Source organism: Brienomyrus brachyistius, chromosome 8 (genome assembly GCF_023856365.1).
Source record: "Brienomyrus brachyistius isolate T26 chromosome 8, BBRACH_0.4, whole genome shotgun sequence".
In the NCBI taxonomy this organism is placed as follows: Eukaryota; Metazoa; Chordata; class Actinopteri; order Osteoglossiformes; family Mormyridae; genus Brienomyrus; species Brienomyrus brachyistius.
The window spans coordinates 13,545,646-13,562,700 of NC_064540.1; the positions used below are offsets into that span (position 1 = coordinate 13,545,646).

Below are 17,055 nucleotides of genomic sequence, written 5' to 3' on the forward strand. Positions count from 1 at the left end.
TATGCTGTACAGTGTATTTGACCTCTTCCCTATAAGATACGTCCAGAATTCTCGGATGAAACCCGGACGTATGTTGATGGATACCTATAATGGCAAGAGGAGTAGTGTTTAGGTAGCTCAATTCAATTCAATTCAATTCAATTCTTATAGTGAATTTCCACAACATTACATTGTCTCGAAGCACTTCACATTATCCGTGCCCAAAGCCCCCAGTGAGCAGCCAAAGGTGATAGAGACAAGGACAAACGCCATAGAAAGAAGAAGCCTTGGGAGAAACCAGACTCAAAGGGGGAGCCCATCCTCCAGGGGCCAGCAGAGGAAGTCAAATGAGAAAAGTTCCAATTCACACTGTCCCAATTTTAACATTTGAGTCTCAAAACAGGGGACAGGCAGGTGATGGCAGGGAGGTGATGGCAGGGAGGTGATGGCAGGGAGGTGATGGCAGGCAGGTGATGGCAGACAGGTGATGGCAGGCAGGTGATGTCAGGCAGGTGATGGCAGGCAGGTGCTGGTGCTGCTTCAGATGGCAGGACGAACAGTGGTAATCTAAAGTGGACCTGCATACATGCGTCTCCACTAATTGACTAGGATGGATGGCTGGATTATTCAGCCCAATTGAGAGTACAACACCAATTTTCCTACTGCAGCACCCTGCTGAGATACCTGACCTGGATCCATTCTTGTTGTTTTTTGGCCACCTGTGCCCACTGCCTGTCTGGAGCGTTTACTGTGATCATAAGGCCACAGGAAAGCTGTATATTGATTATAAGGTCAGGTCACAGGAAGGCAGAACATGCAAACTCCACACACATGGCGTGATGGTGGAGACTCAAACCCTGGGCTCAGAGGTGTAATTAATGATACTTATGATAAAGGCTTTATTAGCCATTTGTACGCGTACAGGTACATTGGAGTGCTTCTCTTCATTCACCCCATCTTGCTCTCCATAGCTTGGGGGTCACAGTGCAGGGTCAGCCAATGTGTGGTGTCCCTGGTGCTAGGGGTTAAGGGATTGCTAAATGGCCCCTTGGTATGTGATTGTTTGGGCACAGCTGATCACAGGCACAGAAACTCTGAGCCGGCTGAACCACTCACCGCCCCCAACAGTTATGAAGCAACAGTACTGACCACTGTACCACCATGCCAACCCAGGAAAGAATCAGACCAAAGTCAGTTCTTTTGAACGTCTGATCCATTGCAAAGATGAATAGATAAATGAGAAATAATAAAGACATTCCAGAAAGCACAATAAATTGCTTTCTGCTTTGGTAACCAATGCAGTACGTTCACAGATGTGTTTACAGAATCAGATGCTTTGTCCCGCTCCTGTGATTCGGGGATAAATCACACTTCACACGAAGACTCCACTCCTGAGAGAGGCTTTGATGCCACTCAAGCATGGCTGCTTATCGACAAGTAAAGGGAGTTTGAGGATGGGGGAATCAAAGGGAAATCAGAGGACAGAGGGAGGGACCCATCAGCTTCACACTTCCGAGAGGTCTGCTTTCAGACATCTTGTAAGAATGCTCTCTGCTTGCTGCAGCACGAGAGCTGTGGGCATTTTCACAGAAGGAACATTCCCACTGGTGCATTGCTCGGGCGTGGGAGCTGAAAAAGGCACATCATAGAGCCAGGATGGCAAGTTACAAACGTACACGGACGATGATGGTGAGCCTGTCACTTGCATGGTACCCAAAGGAACACAGGGATGGTGTCTCCACAGCATAAATACATGGTATAAAAATATAGACCACACAAAAAGGGAGATGTGCAAGCTCACACATTCACTCTGCAGGGAGCCCCAGAGTGCCACAGAGACAGACTGGTGTGCGGCTCAGTGAGTTACGACTCTGAGCCTGTAACCGAAAAGTTGCTGGTTAAAATCCCGTGACCAGCATCATGCCGACGATGGGTGACATTGAGCGCTTGAGCGAGACCCTTAACCAACAGGGGCCCCGGACATCCCTTTCGGTGATGCCCAAGCTCACTCTCACCTCCATATGTGTCCGGAGACTAATGGAGAGCAAGAAGTTGAACACAATTTCCACACAGGCTGAATGAGGTGTCTCTATTCTAAGCACAGGAAGACCAGTACGTGAAGAAGCAAGGCGGCTTCAGGGTGTGGAACACAGAATGCAGCATAGAGACCACACTGCCTCATCCAAAGGTCAATCTTTATCACTTTTATGAGACTCATCAACCTGTCGAATTACACTTAATTGCAGTATTCAAATGATGAGTCAATACTGCTCATCAGTCACCACTGATGTGTAAGATGTGCTACATAGTGTAAGACAGTGGTTGCATAGTATAAGATGTCTAGTGTTACGTAGCATTATGTAGTGTTATGTAGACAGTCATAACACAGTGCAGCCCAATTGACCCATTGGGAAAAGCCCTCTTTCAAGATTTAATAGAGCTTCATTTTCCACAGCATCCCTGTGAGGCAGCTTCCAAGTGCCCCACTCCTCATCCCAAGCACCTTTCCTCCTCTGACCGCACAACAGCATCTGCAGAGCATCACACCCTGGAGCAAGCGAATGAACACGAGTCGCCCATAGACCAGACGTCTGCAGAACGCTGCCAAGCCTTACACTAACTGGCGTGACACGTCTGCCGTCTCGTTCAGTGTACGTTAATGGCACTTAGGCATGTCTGGTATAAACAGCCAAAGCAGCCATCATAGCATTAGACCTCATGGTCCGGTGGCAGCCTGCAAAGATGTGAAGCAGCAGCCAGGGTCCAGGGAATGCTCACCAGCACGAACGAGGGCCGTCAACAAGAAAACAGAAGGCTGACTTTCCCGCAGTAAAGCTAAATAAATGACGGAACAGGAGAGCTGGCTGGAATGAGGTTTCCTGGGGGAGGTTAAGAAAGATTTAACGGCCGTCGCCGGCTATGCTGATGAGGTGAAGCAGGCCCTGCAGCCATCGTGTGTGTGTGTCGTGTGTATGTGTGTTATGGACTGAGGGGCCCATTCCCTCCCAGCTGTGCTCCATTAAAGAGGCACAGACTATGTGGATTTGCCTTTCTCAAAATCCCAGGCAAATACCAGCTGGTTATGCTCTTTATATTCACATAATTACTATTATCATCGTTTATATTGAAATAGCCGGCTTATCCACAGTTTAAATTCCATATTTCACGTAAAAAGTTCCTGGGCACAATAGCACATTTCGGGCTAAATACAGGCAACTTTTTGAAACCATCTGAACGTTTCTCAAATGCAGTGCAATGAAAACTCAAACTGTAGTCAGCTAGTCATCAAACTAAATCTCAGACTTTAATCATTAAATCTCAGATGTCTCACTTGTACAGACCATATAATTTATTTACATTTATTTCACAGATGGTAGGGCTGGGCGACAAAATGATAAAGATAATTATCGCTATATAATTTCCCTCAATATCAATGCCGTGAAAACGAGGCAATAGTTTATAACTATGATTAACCATCTAGTTTGTTTTAACTCAGGAGTAAAAATCAGCCTTTAAACTGGAAAGAAATAATGATTTGACATTTATCATAATTATTTACATCAACTAATATGAAAACTTTTATCATGATAACGTTTTTGACCATATCGCCCAGCTCTAGCAGATCCAAGGTGACCTACAACTGAGAGAACAGGGTCAGTCGGTCCTTGGAGTGATTTGGGTCAAGGGTTTTGCTGATATTTACCAACATATTCTACTAGCACTCTGAATATTCTGCTAGTGCCCTGAATATTCTGGTAGCACTCTGGATACTCTGCTAGCGCTCTGGATATTCTGCTAGCACTCTGGATATTCTGCTAGCACTCTGGATATTCTGCTAGTGCCCTGGATATTCTGCTAGAGCTCTGGATATTCTGCTAGCACTCTGGAAATTCTGCTAGCGCTCTGGATATTCTGCTAGCACTCTGGATACTCTGCTAGCGCTCTGGATATTCTGCTAGTGCCCTGGATATTCTGCTAGCACGCTGGATATTCTGCTAGCACGCTGGATATTCTGCTAGCGCTCTGGATATTCTGCTAGCACTCTGGATACTCTGCTAGCGCTCTGGATATTCTGCTAGTGCCCTGGATATTCTGCTAGCACGCTGGATATTCTGCTAGCACGCTGGATATTCTGCTAGCGCTCTGGATATTCTGCTAGCACGCTGGATATTCTGCTAGCGCTCTGGATATTCTGCTAGCGCTCTGGATATTCTGCTAGAGCTCTGGATATTCTGCTAGCACGCTGGATATTCTGCTAGCACGCTGGATATTCTGCTAGCGCTCTGGATATTCTGCTAGCACTCTGGATATTCTGCTAGTGCCCTGGATATTCTGCTAGCACGCTGGATATTCTGCTAGCACGCTGGATATACTGCTAGCGCTCTGGATATTCTGCTAGCACGCTGGATATTCTGCTAGCGCTCTGGATATTCTGCTAGCGCTCTGGATATTCTGCTAGAGCTCTGGATATTCTGCTAGCGCTCTGGATATTCTGCTAGCACTCTGGATATTCTGCTAGCACTCTGGATATTCTGCTAGAGCTCTGGATATTCTGCTAGCGCTCTGGATATTCTGCTAGCACTCTGGATATTCTGCTAGCGCTCTGGATATTCTGCTAGCACCCTGGATATTCTGCTAGCACTCTGGATATTTTGCTAGCGCCCTGGATATTCTGCTAAGGCAGCGATTCAGCTGGTTTAGCCTCAGGTCCCACATTATTCTTTGGTAAGTAAATCATGACCCAAATCATAAAAGTTTGTGGACCTGGGGGAATATGCGACAAATTTTACCATCATCACCGCTTTTTAGAAGTAGTTCTCTGCAAATAAAGTTGGAGATCCCTGCTTTAGAATCTAAATCTTCTTTTATTTTTCACAGAGACCCCATTTCATTCTCAATATTGGAAGTGCTTATTTCAAGGACTCTTTGCAAGGAAATGTCTACAACCCCGACTACGCCACTGTTACTCCCAGTATCACAATGTGAGAAACTAACTTTATTAACAGCTCTTTCCCTTTGTTAAGTGAAAAGCAGGCTACTTTATAAGACTCCTCTTACCTGTTTCAGGCTACATTATTTCTCTGAAATAATGACAATAAGTAATTAATCGAAATGTAAGTCAGAATATGCAGCAGTAAAACTAGCAGTGCTAACTACTTTTTGCCATCTGGATTTGGCTATAAAAAGTCAAAGAGAAGTGAGAAAATGCTCTCTGTCATTCCTGTAAAAGGCCGCAAACTGCACACTGTAATCCTAAAGCCTTGAAAAGTAGTGTAAGGTGGCTACTGCTTACAAAAACAAAACCAATATTTGCCACTGGTTACGAAACAACACAGAAATTGATATAAGTCTGGCTCTTCATCCTGGTTTGACTCAGTCAAAAGCAAGCAGTAAAACTATAAGCTAAGTAAATCATTTTGGCAACCTGCCAAGCAAATAAATAGTTTGAGACAATAATGTTAAGCAAATAACTCTGCTTTGGGGGTGTGTGACTTATAAATAGCAATGTGCATTAGGCGTAGTGTGTGAGAAGTTTGTTTTTGGATAGGGACTATGGAGCTCAGAGAAAGCTTGATCAATATGTCGAAACTACGCTCACTCCCTCAGCATTGTTCACCTAGCAGTTCTGATCTTCAAAGAGGAAAGAAGCACTTCTGATGCCACTAATATTACTCAGGTGAAGCACATCGATCCGTAACAGCTACATTTTGCTTTTTAAGTGCCAAAACTAATCGGTGGACAAGCACAGCCGAGCTGAAGAGGAGACCAAGCAGACACAGACTGGATAACAAGTTTGGCCTAGTTGGGCTGCAGCGCTGTGCTTTGCAGCTGTGAGGCTTCTTGGCTTCCCTGCGTGCGGCACTTGGCACCCCCTGCAGACGCGGTCACCTCGCACTCACTTGAATTGGTGGTGCTCCCGAGAGCTGCGGATCTTGGAGGAGAAGCGCTCGGCCAGCTTCTCCAGGCTGCGGGAGTACTCCAGTTGGATCTCCGCCTTGCGGCGGAAGAACTCCTGCAGGTCCTGCAGCAGCTGAATGCGGGACTCGGACTGCTGTTCCAGGCATTTGAACTGCTCCACCAGCTGATTGCGAATCTCTGTCGAACAAAGACAACCAAACATCATGACCACTGCCACAGCCAAATGAAATATAATCACAGCTACAAAACAGATAAACATTTGCAAAAGGTCTGCAACAAAAATGCAACGTCATGAAATATAGTTTTATATATCCATGGTCACATTCACTGATAACAATCAACAACCTCACTGCAGTTCATTCCAAAATGCTAGTGGAACTTCTACAGTATAAAAGAAGTTTCAATCATATCACTTTCTGTCTGGAAGCTGCAGATGCAGATAACGTTCAGCTGCCCTCCAGTCCATCCCGGTAGGACACCCAAAGCTAGGATTGTGACAAAAGTCTCTGTTGCTAGATGACCATCCCACCAGGACAGGGTCAAAACAGGTGGAGCACACACCTAACGGAATCTCAACACATATGTCTCTGAGATAGTCTGAGAAGGAATATATTAATTTTCCACAGGCATTCCATCCTTTGTGGGGCATTTATTCGACAGGGAGGGAAACAAACAGGAATGTCAATGATGAACCACAACAGATATAAGGCCTGTACTACTAAGAAGCACTTAAATACAAAAGAGAAAAGCGGAAAACAGGAGACAGCTGGGGCAATTACTCGAGGAGTAGGAACAAGGGGTAAGGGCAAACCCAGCCTGGGCATAGCCTGTTATGGTAACGCTAGGGAGGAATCAGGAATGGCAAGGCATCCACGATGGGGACGACGTGACAAGTACACTTTAGCAGATGCTGCTGCTGTTTATGAACCTTTACTGCATAATTCTACTAGAGTCGTAAGAGTGAATATATTTTTCAAACGTGAAACGATGAAAACTGATCGAAGTTTGGGAGTCTTTAAAACAGGCAACTTCTTTGAGGGAAAATTTAACCAACACTCTTTCTGTTCAGTTACACAAGACAAACAATTCATAGTAAAACACAATATCACTAAATGATACACACAATACAGTATCATCGAAGTCTGCTTCCTTAAACGGCACATCCTCAGCTTCCGCTACTTACATTACAGCTGAAGTGAAGGTCGGCCTGCCCTCTCACTGTGTGCAAACGCAGAGACTTGAGAAACAGACATATAATCATGAGCTCAGATGTCAATGAGTAGGTGCAGCCCAGAGCAGAAACCAGAACAGCACAGGCCACTATTAAAGACACAGAACGCTGATTTTCCAGCTACTAGAAGAAAACTGCATTCATGGGAATGGAACTAGATCGATCCAGTGTCTGTGGTTCCGCAATACAAGGAAAGGCTGCCTCCATTTCAGAGAAATAATATAGGCTGAAACAGGTGAAGGAATCATAAGAAGCAGCCTGCTTTTGACTCCATAAAGGGTGCCCCAAAAGCTGTTAATATAGTGGGTTTCTCAGTATAAAATGTCATATTTACGTTGTCACTTGTCAAAACATGCAGGCCACTTCAACATTGATTCAAATGTCAAAACAAATTCAGTATTGAGAACCATTTTGTAAATGTATAAAATCAAAGCTCTGCCAGACAAGGCGCAAATCCCTCAGGTCCAAGGACTGCCTGAACCAAGGTTATCTGTGGGATAAAATAATGGAAACACAAGATGACAGCATGAGTACTGCGAGCTCCTCAGCGGGAATGGCAGATTGCCTTTGCCAGTGGCACAGAAGACCTCAGATGGCTCTTTACAGTTATCAGGTACATGAAATTTCTTAGAAGAAAATGTCTTTTCTGTAGCTCGTCCAGCCATGTTACTTTGAAGATTAAAGACATTCTTCAAAGAGGTATTGTCTCAAGGGACAAAGGACATTTTAGGCCCACACTAGGAACAACGGCTTGATTGTAGGACAGCTCATGGATTCACGGAGTGGTGTGTGGGGTAGGAGGTTGTGTCTGGAAGGTCACTGGTTCACATCCCATGGCAGACAGTGTAACCATAATCATATCACTGCTCCAGTGCGCCGACTAAATAGCGAACCTGTGTTTTGATCCCAAGGTTTGTTCACATCCATGTGTCTCACAGGAAAACAAGGTGGGATATGCATAGGATGAACTATAAATGAATGACTCAGGCCAATAGTGGCATGCCATGGTTTTGTATGGAGTGTTTCATTTCTCAGCTCAGCACAGAGATGCAATAAACCCAGATCCAGAACATCAAAGAGACAATCAGAATAACTAATCATATCAGTTCAGGAACTTGACCATTGAGGGCTAAGAAAGTTCCCTCCACCTCCGAGCCACGCTGCACACTCCTGTTTCTGGTTAACCGCTCCACCCGAACCTTTCTCCCGGCCAATATCTGTGGCTTCACCCCTGCAACCCTGCCGGCAAATACCTCACATATCCCAGGGACCAAAACCATCTCCAGCAACCCAGGAGAAAACAAACTTCCTCCCAGTTCTCCAAAGTTCCCCCTATACGGGGCCTTTTCCAAATCTCTCCTTTTATCTTTTTCCCCCTTCCCAGGCTTATATAAAATGGTGGCACCCACACCTCCGAAGAACACCCTACAAAATTAGACATTGAATTATAATTCCGGTGCTATATTAAGGCTTCCAGAAGATAATGTTGTGAAAACCTGACAGTGTAGCTGGGAAATGGGTCACATCAACATCACATCAGCATCGTTCGCAGCTTTCTGAAATCCTGAAAAATACACCTCCCCCTAAAAAAGGAAATATTTTTAATCCTTCCTGTAGTTTTCTTTGGTTTAAAACCTCAGTCTTTATTTTATTCACAGGCTATGAGGGTTGCTACAGGTTTTGGAAATTTTGCTAAGTACTGCTGGAATAATCCTAATATGCTGAAACCTTACATGTGAAATTCTACCCCTCAAAAGCTGGCATCAAATCAAAAGTCCTAAATAATATTTTACATGTGTGTATTAGCATAAAATAATATATACAGGAAAATGCAATGAAAAAGTAGCTAACTGCAGAACCGCATGATATATCCTTGGCAGTGATCGTTATTTATAAGTAATCAAGTATTTTTTTGCGTTTGGCTTATGGGTTTTTTTTAACTTGCCAAGGTAAGAATTAAATGCACAACCCAGAGATATAGTTTCACAGGGAAATTATTAGGCAATAATTTACATTAACCGCACCTTCATGAGTACCTCACTACCTCAGTAGGAATTGTATATATAGTAGTTAAACAGTTGATATTTATTACTACTTGCACTTTCCACAACCCACTACCCATATTCCATACGGTGTATAGGTGCACATAGGCATTATTATTTATTATTATTATTATTATTTGCTCTATCTTTTTATATTATTTTTATTTTGTATTTTTACTTGTATTTTTTATATTCTTTACTCTTGTAAACTCTCTTTTGCTGGCTGTGTGGAGCTGCGTTAACACGCAAATTTCCCCACTGTGGGATCAATAAAGTCCTATCTATCTATCTATCTATCTATCTATCTATCTATCTATCTATCTATCTATCTATCTATCTATCTATCTATCTATCTATCTATCTATGAGGCCTTTACAATACATTTCAAGAACATTCAGTGCACCTTCATAATGCATTTATAGTGCATTCATAAACATTGTGTAACTATACCTAAACATCCTAACATACTTTAACAGCTTTATTACATATTAATAACAGACATTATATATTAATAACAAACATTATAATCCTATAATCGTGTAATGTTTATTAGGAGCACTGAATGTTCTGTGAATGTTCTATAAATGCATTATGAAGGTGTACCGAATAGTCTATGCATACATTATAATGGCATTGTGAAGCTGCACCTAATGTTCTATTAATGCATTATGAAGGTCCACCGAATGTTCTATGAATGCATTATGAAAGTTCACCGAATATCCTATGCATACAATATAAAGGCATTATGAAGGTGCACCAAATGTTCTATGCCTACATTATAAAAGCACTATGAAGGTGCATCAAATGTTCTATGAATGCATTATGAAGGTGCATTGAATGTTATATGAATGTATAATAAAGCCTTTCGCAAAATAACGCAAAGCCTTTCCCTATATTATTTTAGCTATGCCAGTGGCACTTTGTATGTATCTGCAGTGCAGTAGGGGGTCAGCGCCACCAGAATAGGAGCAGTTTAGCTAATGAGATGCTATATGCATAACCTCTCATTTACAGCTATTGTTTTCCTTCCAATTTCTTATTTTCTTTGAGAAATCCAGCAATTAACAGGGCCCTGCTTAGCAGCCACCTCTCCCACATACTTCCACGCCTGTGTTTATGTGTTTATTTCTGTATCTGCCGGGGATGAAGGCCAGGGTAACCGGGGGTGGCTTATGACACGGTTTCTTTGTCATCAGCTGTGACGGAGAGGGAAATGGCATATTTCTCAATGTCTTCCAACCACTGGGCAGAGTCTGCTGGGATGTGTGACCATGCAGCACCATGTATACGCATGTGTCGCCCAGGAGGTAGCGACAGCCTGGGGTCTGAAATTAAACGGCGATATTTGACAGTACACAGAATGTGACAGCCAAAGTAGAGGCGAATGGCTCTAAAGCCGCAGTTATAAACCCAAACACAGCCATAGCACAGGCATACTCGCTGAATTCTTTATTCTTCCACAAAATCAGGTAGGCAGCTGTTCTTTTGCATCTGCCTCATAGGTCGATTTGCCGAAGACTGTATCCTAGTTTAAATCCATTTCGCTAAATCACTTCCTCTGTGAATTGTTTATAGTTAAGCATGCATCAGGCGTCGATCCCGACTGGGTAATAATAGCATGTTTCCAACGAGTGAAATTGAGCGTGCGGCAGAATTCCAATGTGGCGATCCCGGAATCGCTGGCCTTCCCTATTATCTATTTATCAGAGCGGACAGAGGAGGCTTTGTGGGCTTTTCTGCACATATAAAAATGGACACGCTTGTCTGTTCCTGAATGGCCTGTCTGTATCGATGAATTATATATCAACAGCATGGCTGACAAGCAGGAGCTTCCCCGTTTCAGCGTGGGGCGAGAACGTCTCTCTCACGGCAAGGCCGCCCCCCATGGCTGCCAGGAAAATGAGAAGCAAAGTCAGCAGGCATCTGATGGATTCCTTGGTGCCGAAAGATCACATGACTGAAAGCTCGGAGCTGGCCTTTTACGCGTCCCCGCTGTAGACGGAGATACGAGGAATACAAAGCAAAACACATCTGCTTTTGTGGATGGTAAGGCCAATGAATTCCCTCACTTACCAGCAACTTCAATAATAATTAAAAGCTACAGCTACAGCATTAGCACTGCAGTTAGAAGGCAAAATGACCACAGGGGTTTGGGTCCTGCACTTATTTGTTCAGCAGACACTTTTTGTTGGAAGCCAGGGTAAAGTATTGGGATAAAACTAGGGCTAGCAGACATCCCAAGAACAGCTGGGGTTAAAGGCCTTGCTATCGTGTGACACGTTAACAGTGCCAGGAAACAGATTCAAACCAACAACCACCTGGACCCAAGCACAGACTCTTAACACACTGAGGTACACACCAGTCACGCTTAAGCAGAGGTTCTGCGTTCGTAAAAGCAGAAGCTCTTATAATTCATTTTATAGGTTATTTAAATATGTAATATGCATGCAGGGCAAGTACTATTGTAATTAACCAGAATTTCCTCAAAATATACAGCTGTCCAAATACGTAAAAGACCATTTTAAATAGCACATGAAAGGAGAAGCGTCAAAGGAAAACATTGCTTCTAAAGATATTTTTTATGGGAAAACATCTTGCAGGGGCCAGAGGTAGAGTAACACAGTATTTCATACCATGAACACCTGCCCTGCACATTAATCACACTGTGATGTCCTGAGAAAGAGGGAGTAGGGTGAACAGCCTTCCTGCTCAAAAACCCAGAAGATCCATGGAGAACAATTGGTGGAAATAGGAGATCCCTGACCTTTGACACAGCTGCACACAGGGGTGTCAGAAGCATTTTGAATGTGGGAGAACATTCACTGTCTCTCTCTAAATGAACAAATCCCACATCTGTGTCTGCAGTTTTGTTCTTTTTGGCTGTGGTATCGCTCAACAGCTGGAGGACGAAATATAGCTGAAGGCTATATGTTACTCACAGATAACTGCTTCTACAATACGGTTCTGTTTATGTCATCGTGCAAAGCAACCTCAACCCTGCCCAGTTGCATTCAAAAGCAAGTTCAACTTGCTAATGAGTCCCACAGTTTGAACAGAATGTCTCTTTCTTGGTGTTTTGTCCAGACAGTAACCAAAACACAGGAACAGTAATAAATCTCACTTTGAAAAAAAAAAATGTGCCGCAAAATTGCAGTTCTTCCTATACTGGGGCTCTTATTTACACTGCAGGAAGAATTTCATATTATCATATAAACAAAACTAGAACAGATAATTTTTACTTAAAATGAGGATGAGCTTCCCAGTATCAAACCTTTCCTCACTCTATTGAACCATGAAGACAGATTTATTGACAGTGAGGCCGAGTTCAGATACAATGCAGGGAGGATAAAACATCTGTTAGCCTGGACTCTGTGGCACCACCCAGCCCTCAGTGATTGTTGTCTGCATGACCTTTGACCTCTGAGGACATGAGATTTGGATATTCACACATGGAACATCTTGGTCTTTTCTCACTAGATTTAACAAGGAAATGGTGATTCTCTGTGAAGTACTTGAAGGTGGAGCTAAAACTTTATGTGACCCATGTTTAGGTTTCACTAATGCCTTTGAGATAAAGGGGATTTTGATTTGTTAGTTTTGTGTGATGTGTGGTTATAGTGGTTTCACAGGCTAACCATCCATCCATCCATCCATTTTCCAAACCGCTTATCCCACCATAACTATAATAATAACCACAGTATTGAACAAAAAACAGTCTTATCATGTGACATGATAAGGGTTATTACTTGCTTGCAGGTATGTCATTGTTAATCCCTAGCTGGTGGTTTAAAGCAAACAGTTTGGCTCCTTCCCATTAAATGTCAGCTTCCCATCTGAGGATACAACATCAGCGCCGGGGCCTATTAAATGACTGTACTAATAAACAGACAAATAAACAAAGTGCAATGAAGCTTCTGGGAATTTCAGCAGCAGCCCGCCCTGCAGATATAAAAATCACAGCATCCACCACATCTTGATATAAAAACCTTCTACTGCAAGTGCACAGGCAGGCGGAGCAAACGGATTCAGAGCTAATCAGGGAACCAGCAGAGATGTGAATAAGGGAAAAGGCCACAATGGAGTGACTGCTTCTACAGCACAAGAACAAACTGTCCAAATATACAGCTTTTACTTGTACCAGAACTAAATCATATTTGAATGTTACATAGATCTGACTTACAGGACCTTCAATCTAAAGTGGCAGCAGGTTCTGGCAGACAGCTGACTTACAGGAGCTGTAGAGGGTTAAGGGCCTTTTCCCAAGGGCCCAACAGTAACATCACTCTGCCGAATGTGGGATTCAAACCAGCAGCCTTCCGATCACAGGCCTTCCGATTTCAGTGTCGACAGACAGGCAATCCACCTGACGCAGGCCCCAACAATTCCTTTTAATTAATGACCTCCATTAATTGAATGTAAAATAATAATAATAACAATGGCATATTATTGATCCCTGTGGTGAAATTCTCTTTCTGCCTACGCCAGTGGTTCTCAACATTTTTTACCCATGGGCCCCCTGTCTCCAGGAAAACACGTCTACGCCCTGTTTTGGGTATGATATTATTTCTCTTACGTTTTTTTAATATGAACATAATTTGGTTACACTGCCAAACAATGTAATTTCTTTTAAATATCTCAAACAAAGTTTCAATCCACTATGTCCACCATTACTCTTTGTTTCTCAGTTTGTGACTCAAAGGTCAATGTTTAGTAGGTGAATATTTATGAACAAAAAACGATCTAAGTTTAAAACAGGCATAGCATCAAAAGTCTGACAACCATTAAACGTGCTTAACATCTGAAAAGACCCTCATTTTAAGGTATTAGCCTGCAACAGAATAAAACTACTGCAAATGATGATATCTTTAACAATGTATAAAAATGAACATCATATGAACCTCAATGATTCCCTGCCTTTCTCCTGGTCTGATTTTAGCTGCGGATTCTGGGAGTCTGTGAAAATCACAACTGAAGCTCTCACACAGTTTACAACCTAGAAGGAATACTATTGTTTTTTTTATTAAGGATCTTTAATAAGTCCTAATTTTAACACATAATAAATGCATATAGATATAAGCGATATTGAGTCATTCTATATTTTGAAAATGTATTGATAGCAATTTCATACTTTAGTCTACGCTTTTAAAGTAAGCCATATGGTCTGCCCTCAGTCCCCACTGACGGCTCCACCCCCTCGGGTTGAGAAGCACTGGCCAACCCCATCTTGCTCTCCAAAACACGTAAATAAGAGCAAACTTGGCAGCTAAGGGCAGCGGCACCCATGGAGCTGGAGGTTAAGGGCCCGCGAACATGTGACTATTCTGCAAAAGTTGGACTTCAGTCAGCAACCTTTCAATCACAGACACAGAGGCTTATGCCTACTGAGCGACTCACTGCATTTATACTGCATTATGGCCCGTGACACCTTTCTGATTTCCTTTTTGCCAGATTGTTTGTAGTTATCACGTTTGTAGTGGTCTTTGTTATGTTAGATACAGTAAAATTAACACCACAAGCCATGCATATATTGTAAATGTAAGTGTTTAATAAATATTAGTCAGGGTTTATGCTTGGATGAAACCGCTAAGCTGTGCAACCACGAAGCATTTCGTAAAGAAGGGTTTTTAAAAATCATCTCATTTTAAAGGAGACCCCCACTCATAGTCTTAGCCTCTTACATTATCATGCATTGCTATTAAGAGCCCCCCAGCTGTCATATGCTCTCATTTAGGGTCCATGAGAGATTCAGCAAATGCCTGCGATAAATGCTGAGAGGAAGCAGGGCAAAGCGGCTGCGTAGGAGCTCAGAATGCACCGTGCTACAGCAAAGGCCTGAGGCACTGCAACACTGCAGGTGTTTAATGGCTGTGCTCTTTCACTGGCCGACGCTGGCCTGCTCACCACCTGCAGCTACGAGTAGCTGACTATCTGCAGGTGTTTAATGGCTGTGCTCTTTCACTGGCCGACGCTGCCCTGCTCACCACCTGCAGCTACGAGTAGCTGACTATTTGCAGGTGTTTAATGGCTGTGCTCTTTCACTGGCCGATGCTGGCCTGCTCACCACCTGCAGCTACGAGTAACTGACTATTTGCAGGTGTTTAATGGCTGTGCTCTTTTACTGGCCGACGCTGGCCTGCTCACCACCTGCAGCTACGAGTAACTGACTATTTGCAGGTGTTTAATGGCTGTGCTCTTTCACTGGCCGATGCTGGCCTGCTCACCACCTGCAGCTACGAGTAACTGACTATCTGCAGGTGTTTAATGGCTGTGCTCTTTCACTGGCCAACGCTGGCCTGCTCACCACCTGCAGCTACGAGTAGCTGACTATCTGCAGGTGTTTAATGGCTGTGCTCTTTCACTGGCCTACGCTGGCCTGCTTACCACCTGCAGCTACGAGTAACTGACTATCTGCAGGTGTTTAATGGCTGTGCTCTTTCACTGGCCGACGCTGGCCTGCTCACCACCTGCAGCTATGAGTAACTGACTATTTGCAGGTGTTTAATGGCTGTGCTCTTTCACTGGCCAACGCTGGCTTGCTCACCACCTGCAGCTGCAGCTGCAAGTAGCTGACTATCTGCAGGTGTTTAATGACTGTGCTCTTTCACTGGCTGTCGTTGGCCTGCTCACTACCTGCAGCTACGAGTAGCTGACAATCTGCAGGTGTTTAATGGCTGTGCTGTATCAGTGCCCTGTATCAGGGCTTTGTATGATGTCGGCAGATCAGAAGTTTCTCCCTGGAGCAATCAGCTGGGAAAAGGTGTTCATTAATGGCCCTGAGTCTCATTAATGACAGGGACCCGAGAAAAAGCCCTATTAGCCAAGGTTGCCAGCAGACTAGTGAGAGGCACAACAGAACAGAGAGGCCTTGGCTACAGAGCCAAAGACTGTCGCTGAGCCAGAACTGGCAAACCGAAGGATTATTTCACACTCTGCAAAATGGCTGAGGAATATTAGTAATATAACCATTAGCATAGTAATAACTTACAAAGCTCAGAGGATTCCTGCCATGAATTGGTGCCACATCCTGCCTTATATGACTTGGGGTAGGGTGGCACAGTGGGTAGCACGGTCACCTCACACCTCTGGGACCAGGGCTTTAGTCTCCACCATGACTCCATGTGTGTGGAGCTTGCATGTTCTCCCTGTGTTGTTGTGAGGTTTACTCCAAATACTCTACTTTCCCCCCCACAATCCAAAACCATGGTGAGGTTAATGGGAGTTACCAAACTGCCCAGGTGTAATTGTGCCCTGTGATGGGTTGGTGCCCCATCCTGGGTTGGTTGCTGCTTTAGTCTCCAAACACAACCAACAACCCTGAATAGCACAAGCAAGTACAGAAAATGGATGGATGAAATTATTACTTGAACTGTTCCATCAAGTCATTGATCTCCCATCCACTAAACCAGTATGTGTCATTGGAGGTCCTGGAGCCTATCCCAGTTAGATGAGGACACAAGGCAGGGCACACCCTGGACGGGATGTCAGTCCATTGCATGGAGGATTGATACAAAACTGTATGTAAGGACTATGAATGTCACTCAGTTTTTCTTGCCAAATGCATTTTCTTGCACTTTTTCAATGTTGACATATCAACGTTGACTATTAAGGTCTTCAAAATGTCTCTCCTGTTCATCCATCCATCCATCCATCCATTTTCCAAACCGCATATCCTATTGGGTCGCGGGGGGTCCGGAGCCTATCCCGGAAGCAATGGGCACGAGGCAGGGAACAACCCAGGATGGGGGGCCAGCCCATCGCAGGGCACACTCACACACCATTCACTCTCACATGCACACCTACGGGCAATTTAGTAACTCCAATTAGCCTCAGCATGTCTTTGGACTGTGGGGGGAAACCGGAATACCCAGAGGAAACCCCACGACG

At 43.9% G+C, this 17,055-nt stretch overlaps 1 protein-coding gene across 2 annotated transcripts in view; it reads right to left on the reverse strand.

The window, feature by feature from the left end:
* Positions 1-17,055, reverse strand: part of LOC125746976 (SLIT-ROBO Rho GTPase-activating protein 3) — an 81,736-nt gene that overhangs the window by 45,916 nt on the left and 18,765 nt on the right. For both annotated transcript variants that reach the window (XM_049021583.1, XM_049021582.1), the window contains exon 2: positions 5,880-6,075. In XM_049021583.1, coding sequence (XP_048877540.1) covers positions 5,880-6,075 — 196 coding nt within the window. The remainder of the gene's footprint in view (positions 1-5,879; positions 6,076-17,055) is intronic.